The sequence below is a fragment of the Maylandia zebra genome, linkage group LG7 (assembly GCF_041146795.1).
Source record: "Maylandia zebra isolate NMK-2024a linkage group LG7, Mzebra_GT3a, whole genome shotgun sequence".
NCBI lineage: Eukaryota > Metazoa > Chordata > Actinopteri > Cichliformes > Cichlidae > Maylandia > Maylandia zebra.
In genome coordinates, this window is record NC_135173.1 from 28,835,072 (window position 1) to 28,848,277 (window position 13,206).

At 40.7% G+C, this 13,206-nt stretch overlaps 1 protein-coding gene across 1 annotated transcript in view; it reads right to left on the reverse strand.

The window, feature by feature from the left end:
* aass (aminoadipate-semialdehyde synthase) overlaps nucleotides 1-13,206 on the reverse strand; it is a 99,950-nt gene that overhangs the window by 25,243 nt on the left and 61,501 nt on the right. Inside the window, exons 9-10 of the mRNA XM_024803105.2 lie at nucleotides 11,740-11,888; nucleotides 9,258-9,380 (exon numbers count right to left, since the gene is read on the reverse strand). Coding sequence (XP_024658873.2) covers nucleotides 9,258-9,380; nucleotides 11,740-11,888 — 272 coding nt within the window. The remainder of the gene's footprint in view (nucleotides 1-9,257; nucleotides 9,381-11,739; nucleotides 11,889-13,206) is intronic.

The following is a 13,206-nucleotide window of genomic DNA, read 5'->3' on the forward strand; positions in this document are numbered from 1 at the left end:
AAAAGATGATTTGACGTAATAGGAGAACGCTGAAACCAGACATTGAGAGAGTTCTTAACCACAGGATTTTTAAAATGAACATTGCGACTGACTGGTAGACCTGAACACATTATTGCAACAGGGGATATGGTGAGATTACCGTCTAGCTCCATAGTGGACCAAGGCGGCCCTCTGCCCTCCCTAAAACCCCGCATCCAGGTGGATAATTTCACAATATTGGCAGCCCAATAATAATACATAAAGTTTGGTAGGGCCAGGCCGCCTTCCGACTTAGAACACTGTAACAAGGATTTACGGATTCTTGGAACTTTTTTGTCCCAAATAAAAGATGATATGAGTCCGTCTAACTGGATGAAAAAGGTTTTAGGAAGAAAAAGGGGTATCATCTGGAAGAGGTACATGAATCGAGGCAAGACTACCATTTTAATCGTGTTGACCCGCCCAGCAAGAGATGGGTAATACTGACCAGTGTGCCAAATCCGATTTTGTTTTCTCTAATAAAGGGATAAAATTTTGTTTAAAAAGATCCTGATAAGCGTCTGTGATTTGAATACCCAAATAGGTGAATGAGGAGTGTTCCAGTCTAAACTGAAAGGCTGAGTAGTCAGCTTCCTTTGCCAGACTGTTAATAGGGAACAGTGTGCTTTTAGCCAGGTTCAATCTGTATGGAAGAAATATAGTATCATCAGAATTCAAGTATTTTTAGACATTGGATTTATAACACTGAATTTTTATCCTCCAAATTTCTCTGCAAAAATATTCACCTGCAAAAATTCACCTGCAAAAAATTCACCTGCAAAAAATCCACCTGCAAAAATTCAATTGCAAAAGTGATGAACTTGAAAGACCCAAGCCAGAGCAATCAGGATGTGGATGGGGTAAGGTACTGACATGCTACAACTTTATAGTTGTTAAATTCTGGGTACAAGTATACATACCCATCTTGTACATGTTTTTTAATATTATTATTATCCTACCCAATTACATGTTTCTTTTAATCAGAGTATGCTGTTTTAATGACTTTACAATATCACTTACATTGTGTTCCTTACATTTTCCCTAATTGTATGTTATATTAATCCTATATTTCCGTTTTAATATTTCTAATGTTTGCCTTGTTTTCTTCACTGTCTGGTCTGCCTCTGTCTCACCTGTATGGATGCATTTACATCTAAATGTCCCCAACAAAGGATGTTTTAATTCACCACTATTCCAGTGAAACACGAGTCTCCCATCTTCCTCCTACCGGTCTCGAGTTTTTGTTCACCAAAGCACACACCAACTTCATACTGACGGACAGATCACTGCCCTTTTGCCGCCTTGTCTGACCGTGTTTTGTGGCTTTGGTTCACTTCACCTCACTCTTCCCCATTCTTGTCATTAAATCAGGCCGTTCTGCAACCATGGCAGCCATTCACTCTATGGCTTTATTAATGGTGTATTTTACCCCTTCACCAAAGGCCGTTCTTGTTTACAACATTATATTTGCAGTGTTCATCTATCTATCAATATCTGCGGAGTATTTTTTTTTTTAACGAGTATCCTATTTTCCAAAGCACAGCATGTAAAGGGTAGCTCGGTTAGCTGGATGCTAGCATGTAGCGCTTAGTGAGACACGCCTCAGACGAGTTGAGCAAAGACCCCGTCTGTGTACTTTATACGTGAGCAACGGATTTAAATAAAATTAACGTTTCAAAAGACAAACTTGAAGATAAAAAACAATATACAGTGGGGCAAAAAAGTATTTAGTCAGCCACCAATTGTGCAAGTTCCCCCACTTAAAATGATGACAAAGGTCAGTAATTTGCACCAGAGGTACACTTCAACTGTGAGAGACAGAATGTGAAAAAAAAATCCATGAATTCACATGGTAGGATTTGTAAAGAATTTATTCGTAAATTAGGGTGGAAAATAAGTATTTGGTCACCTCAAACAAGGAAAATCTCTGGCTCTCACAGACCTGTAACGTCTTCTGTAAGAAGCTTTTCTGTCCCCCACTCGTTACCTGTATGAATGGCACCTGTTTGAACTCATCATCTGTATAAAAGACACCTGTCCACAGCCTCAAACAGTCAGACTCCAAACTCCGCCATGGCCAAGACCAAAGAGCTTTCGAAGGACACCAGGAAAAGTATTGTAGACCTGCACCAGACTGGGAAGAGTGAATCTACAATAGGCAAGCAGCTTGGTGTGAAAAAATCAACTGTGGGAGCAATCATCAGAAAATGGAAGACATACAAGACCACTGATAATCTCCCTCGATCTGGGGCTCCACGCAAGATCTCATCCCGTGGGGTCAAAATGATCATGAGAACGGTGAGCAAAGATCCCAGAACCACACGGGGGGACCTGGTGAATGACCTGCAGAGAGCTGGGACCAAAGTAACAAAGGTCACCATCAGTAACACACTACAACGGCAGGGAATCAAATCCCGCAGTGCCAGACATGTTCCGCTGCTGAAGCCAGTGCATGTCCAGGCCCGTCTGAAGTTTGCCAGAGAGCACATGGATGATACAGCAGAGGATTGGGAGAATGTCATGTGGTCAGATGAAACCAAAGTAGAACTTTTTGGTATAAACTCAACTCGTCGTGTTTGGAGGAAGAAGAATACTGAGTTGCATCCCAAGAACACCATACCTACTGTGAAGCATGGGGGTGGAAACATCATGCTATGGGGCTGTTTTTCTGCCAAGGGGACAGGACGACTGATCCGTGTTAAGGACAGAATGAATGGGGCCATGTATCGTGAGATTTTGAGCCAAAACCTCCTTCCATCAGTGAGAACTTTGAAGATGAAACGAGGCTGGGTCTTCCAACATGACAATGATCCAAAACACACCGCCCGGGCAACAAAGGAGTGGCTCCGTAAGAAGCATTTGAAAGTCCTGGAGTGGCCTAGCCAGTCTCCAGACCTCAACCCCATAGAAAATCTGTGGCGGGAGTTGAAAGTCCGTGTTGCTCGGCGACAGCCCCAAAACATCACTGCTCTCAAGAAGATCTGCATGGAGGAATGGGCCAAAATAGCAGCTACTGTGTGTGCAAACCTGGTAAAGACCTATAGTAAACGTTTGACCTCTGTTATTGCCAACAAAGGTTATGTTACAAAGTATTGAGTTGTATTTTTGTTATTGACCAAATACTTATTTTCCACCCTGATTTACGAATAAATTCTTTACAAATCCTACCATGTGGATTCATGGATTTTTTTTCCACATTCTGTCTCTCACAGTTGAAGTGTACCTCTGGTGCAAATTACTGACCTCTGTCATCATTTTAGGTGGGGGAACTTGCACAATCGGTGGCTGACTAAATATTTTTTTGCCCCACTGTACTTACCGGAGAATCGCCAGGGTTTGCCGCTTCCATCTTGCTGCTCCTAAATTCAAAACTGCCTCTGCAGACAGGCAGGGGAGGCGTGGAAATTGTCTTTGAGTTAGTCAAACGTTTTCCTTAGTTCGAGTAGATGATAAAATAAAATAAAAATAAATGGGATTTTAAGTAGGACTAGGCGTTCTGTAATGATCTCTATTTAGGAGAAAAACTTAATTACTCACCTTTAAACAGCTCTCTTTTAGGAGACACACTGCTGGCTAACGGTGTCATGTGATCAAACAGCATAATTTAATTGGCTGAGAGCCGCTCGACTGGATCTAGTGCTGATTGCTCTGGCTTGGATCATTCAAGCTCATCACTTTTGCAGGTGAATTTTTGCAGGGAAATTTGGAGGATAAAAGTTTAGTGTTATAAATTCAATGTCTAAAAATACTTGAATTCTGATGATACTATATTTCTTCCATAAATCTGTAACCAGACAGGCGGCCAAAGGATCCAATGAGGTCCAGAGGTGAAGGAATTGATGCCTCCGGATCTGTAATATACAGAAGGAGATCGTCTGCATTCAAGGAGCACTTATGAATAGTGTTTCCCATAGTGATCCCCCTTATTATGGGGTCTGTTCTCAATGCTGCCGCCAGCGGCTCTATTGACAGATTGAATAGCAGGGGGCTTAAGGAGCATCCCTGGCGGGTGCCTCTATGTAAGGAAAAGTATTCTGAAATAGTGTTATTGGTGCGGACTGAAGACAGGGGTGCTGAGTACAGAGTCCTGATCCATGAAATAAAATTAGAACCGACGCCAAATTTTTTCAAAACGGAGAACAAATATTGCCAATCCACACAGTCAAAAGTCTTCTCGGCATCTAGTGAGACTATTAGTGATCAACTGAATGGTCAAAATATAGGATATTTAACAGCCGTCTGATATTGAAATATGACTGGCGGTTCACTATAAAGCCTGTTTGGTCCTCATGTATAATAGAAGGTACTACCTTCTCAATACAAAGTGCAAGAGCTTTTGTGAGGATCTTATAATCCACATTCAGTAGACTAATGGGGCGATAGGATCCACATTTTTGAGGATCCTTGTCTTTTTTGAGTATTACAGAGATTGTGGCTTGGGACAGAGTTTGTGGCAACGTGCTTGTTGCCTGAATTTCTGAAAAAACCTCAGACAGTAAAGAAACAAACTTGTCGGCAAAGCGTTTATAGAAATCACACAAGAAGCCACCTGGGCCCGGTGCCTTGCCATTTTGCAAAGAATTAACTGCCTGCAATATTTCCGCTGAGGTAATAGGTCTTTCCAGCAGCTCATGTTGGTCTGGGTTAATAGTGGGAGTATCTATGTTCCTCAAGAAGGAAACCAAGTCAGCCTCTGAATAATCAGTGCGGGAAGTAAATGGTATATGGTAAATGGCCTGCATTTGTATAGCGCTTTTCTAGTCCCTAAGGACCCCAAAGCGCTTCACACTACATTCAGTCATTCACCCATTCACACACACATTCACACACTGGTGATGGCAAGCTACGTTGTAGCCACAGCTGCCCTGGGGCGCACTGACAGAGGCGAGGCTGCCGGACACTGGCGCCACCGGGCCCTCTGACCACCACCAGTAGGCAAACATGGGGTTAGTATCTTGCCCAAGGATATTTGGCATGCAGCCAGGAGGCAGCCTGGGATTGAACCACCGACCTTCTGATTAGTGGCTGACCTGCTCTGCCACCTGAGCTACAGCCACCCCAGAGATCCTGATAAAATAGCTTGAAAGCAGCATTAATTCCGTCAGGGTGTGTTACCACCTGACCGGAGTCTAACTGTATGTTGGGTATAGATTGAGCTGTGGCGGATTGACAAAGCTGATGCGAAAGATATCTACTTGCTTTTTCACCATGCTGGTATACATGATGTCTTGATCTAGGTAGGAGCTTCTCAGTTTCTTTAATTGAGAGAGTGTCAAATTCAGACTGCAGCAGTACCTTCTGCTTGTATAAATCAGCGGTTGGACAGGTAGCATATTGTGTGTCAATGTTAGCTATGAGCTCCGTCAGCTCCCGAAGCCATTCGTTTCGCTTTTTAGTCTTATAAGACGAAAAAGAAATAATTTGGCCCCGCAGATATGCTTTTAGCGACTCCCAAATTATAGATTTTGAAACATCTGGAGTGTTATTTGTTTTTTTGTTTTTTTTGTGTCCCGTTTGGATCTTTAGCCATCAGAATTGTTGTCTTAAGGCATAAGGCCATATTGGTCCATTTGATTGACCTTTATTATAATTATGAATTTATTTTATTTTCAGTTGCTACAAACGGGACAGACATGACTGGGGGATAGGACAGGGAGAAAGAATGAAAGAAAGAGAGGGAGAGAAAGAAAACCAAAGGGGAGAAGAGACGGTGAGAAGGGGGGAAGAAAGAAAAAACAAACAAACAAAAAAACAAAACACCTGGGTCACCTGTATGGAGAAAAAAAACAGAAGAGAAAGCAAACAACAAAGAGCAACATAATAAAAAAAAACAGCACCATCACAATAAACTAGCTAGCAGTAGATATCAGTAGATACTAAATAATAAACGATATTGTGCAGCACGCAAGATAGACAGCGCACAGTGTGCTTTGAGGCAGCAGCCAAGAAAGCTGTAGTCTGCATCTGTGAATACCCGTGTGTACACCTGTGTGCATACTTGTGTGGATCAGCATGCTTGCATTCCAAAGGTTTCTCCATGTAACGATCTGCTAGGGAGTGTGGGGAGCCACAGCCCCGTCCTCCAGGGTATGAAGCAGGTATGGAGGAGATCAAAACCCCAGACATCCAGAGGCCCCCAGAACACAAGAGACCAAGGAAGACCAACAGAGGGGCAGCCGCGCCACTGTTCCAGTAAGAGCTGAGGAGAGTCCCAGATGAGGGCTCACTCAGCAGCCGCGGAGCAGAAGCCAGGGGGAGTTGCAGTGACGCGCCCGTGAGCTCCGCCGGCAGCCAGAGCTGTGCCTGAGTGACCGAGCCCCAGGCTGAGAGGCCGGGGGCACCCCACCTCCGAAGTGGCCCGAGCGAGCCCCAGGCTCCAGGCCCCGATAAGCGGCCGCCAAGGAGTGAGCCGGTGTGTACCTGGACGCCCACCCCCAGACACAAAGAACCACCAATGCACCGACACCTGAGGGAGTCCGCCACCGGCAGGGGAAGTGGTGGTGGGTGGAGATAGGCCTCCAAACCTTGGAGGGCCTGAGATGTCCCCAGAGAGGTGACGTCTGATACCCAACCTGACATATAGACACAGACATACAGGCACACACAGACACAAACATCCATTCCCACCCTCATGCTCTCATATGCACTTACTCCACACTCAACCAACGAGGAGACAGACATAAAGAGACGCTGTACACACGATCACACTCCCCAAGCGTACTCTACGAACCGGGTCTAGGTACCCTTGCCCCTGGAGGGGGGAACTGCACCCAGACCCAGGTAGTGTTACCCTTTTCCCTGCGGTGGGGCGAGGCAGACCGCCCCGACTCCGCAGCAGCAGGGAGGCCCCACACCCCAGACCGCAGTCGGACAGCCAACTACTCCTGGGTTATTTGTTTCTAGAAAAAGCTCGATGTGGTGTACTATGAACTTGCAAAACTCCTCATCTGACAATAATGCTGAGTCAAATTTCCAGAACCGCTGCCTTGCTGATACATTTGGAAATGCGATATCAACCTGCACTGGTGCATGATCAGAAATTACAATTGCATTGTATTTACACATGGTGACCCTTGGGATAAGGAAATTATCCAGACGAAAATAATCAATCCTGGAATACGAATGATGCACAGGGGTGAAGAAGGAATAGTATTTTGCTAAGGGCTCAGTGATGCACAGTGGATCTGAAATACCATAGTTTTGAAGAAATGTCTACAGCATTTAAATTCTATGTTTATCGTTTATGGACGATTTAAAATCTTCAAATCTACAATTTCACACGTGCTACACCTTAAGTTTTTGCTAATGCAATCATGCTTTTAATAATTTAAAAAATATTTCAGACTGAAAACTAAATCAAATTCAATTTCAATTACATTTTATTTAGCACCAAATCACAACAACAGTTGCTTTAAGGCGCTAAAGGGAGCAGATTTCTTGCAATGCTACTAAATTATCTGCCTGGAGAAAATCAGTCTGCTGTAGAGCTGGGTGATATAAGATTTTTTCATATCACAATATGTTTTTTTGGTTTTTTTTTTCATTTCAGGCGATAACGATATCTATCACGATATAAGCCAAATAACTATATTTGTAAGATTTAAATGTGCCGTTGCTCACAAGTAAAATGTGAAATAATCAGCAGCGTGTTTTGATTTAAATATTTATTTCCCATAATAAGTTCAACAGGGTAGATGTACTTAAGGAACATGAGACTTTTTCAGATAAATAAAGGCAAATATTGCAAACTACACAAAAGGCAGCCGCTAAAGCGTTTAAGTTTCAAAATAGAACAAACGAAACAGACTAAATTGTCAATTCCACTTAGAAACAAAATATTAATTCAAAAAATAAATCTTAGTTTGTTTTACAGAAGAACAGACAAAATTGACTAACTTTTGTCAATATCAAATAAACTGAGAACTAAAAGGAAATTCTCGATCTCTCCTTGTTGCATAGCTTAGCTTTTCAAACAGTTTTAACAGTTACTTTAGTCTGACAAAAGCCGAATGACGAATTAGCGCTTCCAGTCAGAGATTGAGCATGCACCGGTTTATTGTATTTCCAGACTTGCTTTTGGCACAATTTACAGTGCCAAAACACTGGCTGTTGTGAAATCCGTGGTAGCTGTTTTTTGTTGGTTCATCTTCCTTGAGAGCAGGGAGTGTGGGGGCATTTCTCCTTATTTTTATTTTCCTTATGTTGCACGCCGGTTTTCCCTGGGCTGGGGTGTAACAAACGTTAACTAGTAATGACTTCATGAACTTCTTCACAAATAAAATTTTAATCATTAAAGAAAAAATTACCAATAATCATCCCACAGATGTAATATTATCTACAGCTACTCTTAGTATCATTGATGTTAAGTTACTCTTTTTCTCCAATTGATCTTTCTGAGTTAACTTCAATAATTACTTCCTCCAAACCATCAACGTGTTTTTTAGATCCCTTTAAACAGCTGCTGTGATTTGCGGTCTCTTATTTTGCACCTTGTTCATTGAAAAACCTTCAGAGCACTTTAACAGAACAGAACTGAATAGCCCTTTATTGTCAATGTACAAAGAAATTATTGGTGATCCAGACCAACTGTGCAGGAGTAAAATACAAATAGCCAGCAGCTGCTTGTCTTTGTCTTCCTGGGGTATTCAGAGCTCTAATAAAGACTGTTGTAACTGAAGACTGTTATTCATAAACTAGACTTTGTATTTGTATTATTTTGTTTTATGTGTTTTAATGTTGTATTTGATTTTTAACTTGTAACACTGTAATAATATGCCTTCCTCGCCAAGTCTCCCCTGATGTTAATCTCAAGGGATCCCTGATTAAATAAAATAAATAAATATGAGGTCTTTAGGATAAAATAAGAAAGGAGTTTTTAAAAGCCAACTCAAGTAATAAATGCATGAACCAGTTTTTCTACATCACTCTGAGATAGGATGTTAGCATGTTTTATCCATGTCCAAATGCAAGTAAACAGTCCTACAGATTTGGATAATATGTGCATTGAAAGACCTATCCTGGTCAAAAATGACTCCAACATTCCTCACACAAAGGTCTAGCAGGATACGAATGGTGAGTTATGTTAATAAACAAAGCTGAACAGAAGAATATACAGAAATCATAAAAGATGCTGCTTGATGTAAAAATTGGAGTCGTTGCCTCAATTCTGAAACCCTGATCCAAACAGAAACACAGTTGATGCTGGCACAAAGGCAAATCATGAACCGTTTGCTCTATACCTGTCATGATCAATATGCTGGTCAGCGTCATAGATGCAGAAAGGCTTATCAATGGTGGTGCATTCATTCATGAACTCTATAGAGCCTCCAGTGTCAGCAGATATGTCGCAGATGGCCAGCAGCCTGCAGGAAGACAGAAAAGAAAACACTTATGAGGGTATAGCAGGCTGTGGGGTAAGGTGATCCAAACGGGTATGTCCTACAGGGAGGAGGCCCCAGCACAGACCCGGGACACGCTGAAGAGATCTATTGGCTGGCCTGGGAAAGGTTTGATGTTTCCTCAGATAAGTGGGGTGCCTCTGCCAACTATAGATAAGCAGAAAAAAATGGCTGGATGATTTGTTTTATTATTTTAGATGTTAATTTTATTGAAGATGTCATGAGAAGTCATGAATCACAATGCTTTTGTTTGTTTTTCAGATGTTATTTTGCCATATTTTAGTAATACGTGAACAGCTTTTGTAGTAACATGTTTTCATATTTATTCTCATATTTAACATCTCAAAAAGTTGATTCAGTTCATCTACACGTAGCGTTTTCAGTGGCAAAAAATGTTTCATCGCTCATCCACATGACTTCTTTGGTCTCAGCTGATTGCAGGTTTCCCCAACCTTATAAACAGTATATTTGCATAATGACTAAAACTAGCACCACTGAAGAACAATGAGGTCAGTTTCTTGATCATTAATATACAAAATGTCATGACCATTGATCAACAATTACTGATCAAAGACAAAAACATTATCATCCTTCTGGCAGACAAGGGTAGGTACACGGTTTTGCTAAACCAGAAACTATCATGAGAAAATTTTCTTGCTGCTCGGTTACAAAAATACTTGAAACAAGACCAGGAAGTGACTAAAGGAAGAGGGTGATAGATTGTCTGAAGCAGTTAGAACAAGACAATACTACTGACCGGATGTCATTTTTTAATTAATTTATTTAATTTTTATTTTTTATTTTATTTGGTTTTTATTTATATATAATGTATTTTTATTATTTAGTTCCAATGATACAAAAGTCTTGTGTGATGTTACGTCTGTCTCATTTATGTTCCAGTCACTGAAGCAGGGGAGGCAGTTCACAAGAGATTACAGGATGACCCCAACCTCAACAATAGGACTCCTCTCAGCACCGACCAAGTGTGTTTGCTCTTGGAACTCTGACTTCATTCCACATATTTCACAATAGTTAGTACTACAGACTAAAACATGGGTGGGTCTTTGGCTCCCCAGTTTTACCCATTGTAGCCAACTTTTACATGGAAGAATTGGAAAAGAGTGCTCTGTTATCCTACCCTGGAACACCACCAAGTCACTGGTTCAGGTATCATTATCATTTCATTATCATTTTTATTTATGAACTGAACAGAAACAGAAATACAAAATAAATAGTACCAAATAACTTATAATTTATAATATTAATACCAAATAATGGTCATACTGTATTAAATGCCAGTGAACACAAATGTGTTTTAGATGTGTCATCTGTAGGGGGACATTATTCCACAGTTTAGGCACTACAAACCCAAATGCTCGATTGCCTCTGTGAACGAGCCTACACCTTGGTATGGCTAAAAGCAAAAGATCATTTGAACTAAGAGATCTAGAAGTCGGATAAGGCTTCAACAGGTAAGACAAATACCCAGTAGCCTGTCCATTTGGAGCTTAGTAGGTCAACAATAAAATTTTAAAACCAATTCTGAAGTGAACAGGGAGCCAGTGAAGAGAGAGAGAGAGAGGCAAGCACTGGTGAAATATGTTCATGTCTTTTAGTTCACATCAGAAGACGAGCTGCAGCATTCTGGACCAACTGCAGTCTTGGATGGGAGGTCTGACTAACTCCAATATATAAGAAGTTACAATAGTCCAGCTGGGATCTAATAAAAAGGTAAAGGTATGTGGATGACACCTGAGTGAAAATCAAATCTCAGGACATACCACAATTCACTGATCACATTAACTGTGGACCAACTGCTTCCTAAGCAAAAACCCTTAGTGATTTCTCATCTGTCAGGAGTATTAGAACAGCTGAGACATATTTTCTCTAAACACCACGTCAGTCAGCTGAAACTGAAGAAGTCACTTGGATGACTGACGAAACCTTTCTCCCACTGAAAACGCTACCTCCAGATGATTTTCTTTTAAGATTTCCTTACCTGGATGATTGAACATCAAGACATTTTTCTTCTTTGTTATTGAAGAATGTGATAACTGGTTTGAAATGCGTTTGTTATTGTTTTTCATTAAATGGTTTTCAAATGTAACTTCAAACCTGAGTGCTTCTTAGTGTTAGACCAGTTGGTTAGTCTAATTTTTTTTTCTTGTTTAGTCAACTAAGAAATTAGTCGCCAGGAATATCCCTAAAAGATAAACATGCAATCGCTGTTGAGATGCAGTAGCTACCACCACAGTACTTTTATTCATTCAGTAGTAAAAGATTTCCAGCCTGTATTTGTGATTTTCCTGTGCTGCGTTCTTACTTGTGAGGAAGCTTAGGTGATCCCTCGTTGTATGCAGATGAGGATTTTTGTGGTCTCATGAGCATCTGAGCGTCCAGTCGCCTGAGGAGTCGAGGAGTGTGGGGGTCCCAATAAATACCATTGATCAGACAGGTTGTATAGGGTGCTACCTATAGTCAGGAAGAAACCACGGTCCAGTCATTCACTATGTGTTGAACTACAGTGTGTCAGCCATTCAGTAGTGCTTTTGAAATCTCAACTGTAATTTAAATCTACAACTACAATTCTGAAAAAGTTGGAATGGTGTGTAAAATACATATTACACATTTTCTACAACACAAAACAAAAAAATATAATACCCTGAACTGCATTAAATAATACACCAACAATAAACAGTAAGTCTCTCTCTTCTAAGTCCCTGCGAGTAAACAGTTTTATAATTGATAAATTTTTATTTATTTATTTATTTTTGCCGCCTGTCCCATTTGGTTCTTTTGCCATCAGAATTATTGTCTGAAGGCCAAAAAAGACGCCCAACAGATTTACTTTACCAAGTGGACCATCCTGGCCTTGCCGTATTGGTCCATTTGATTGACCTTTGTTTTTATTGTTTATTTATTTTATTTTATTTTCACTTGTTACATACGGGGAAGACATGACTGGGGGAAAGGAAAGGGAGAAAGAATGAGAGGGAGGGAAAGAAAAACAGCGGGGAAGAGGAGCGGTGATAAAGAAAAGAAAATTGATCAATATACTGATTTAATTTGAGTTAAGGACCTGGTTATACTACAATGGGTATGTTAGTTTATATTCACGTGCAACTCATTTTTAGTATCTTGCCCAAGAATAGTTTGCCTGGGATCAAACTATCAACCTAACAATTGGTAGATGACCTGCTCCACCTTTATAGCCACAACCTGAACAGAAAGGGTGGACAATAAGTTAGTTCCACACCCGTGGAGGCCAAAAACTCAAAAATGTTCTGTGCTAGGACCAGTTCTGTTTCTGTACAACTGCTTCCTTTACACACTATCATTCAAAGGCATAGCAAATATTTTCATTGCTATGCAGATGAAATCCAGCTTTATTGATCCATGAAGCCAGATGACACACATCAATTAGGTAAACTGCAGGCATGTCCTGGATGGGACCTGAATGACCTCTAATTTCCTGCTACTAAATTCATACAAACTGAAGTTATTGTATTTGACTTTAAATCAGAATCAGAATCAGAATCAGAATACTTTATTGATCCCTGGGGGAAATTATTTTTTGTTACAGTGCTCCATTTTAAACCAAGATTAAGACAAGACAGACAATACGCTAACTAAGAATAGTACAATATATACATATATATACATACATACATACATAAGTCACTTATAAATAAATATTTGGAAAAGAAACATGTGTAGTTGTAGCAGCAAACAGTGTGTTAAGTGGATGCGTTGTACAGGGAGATGGCCACAGGCAGGAATGATTTCCTGC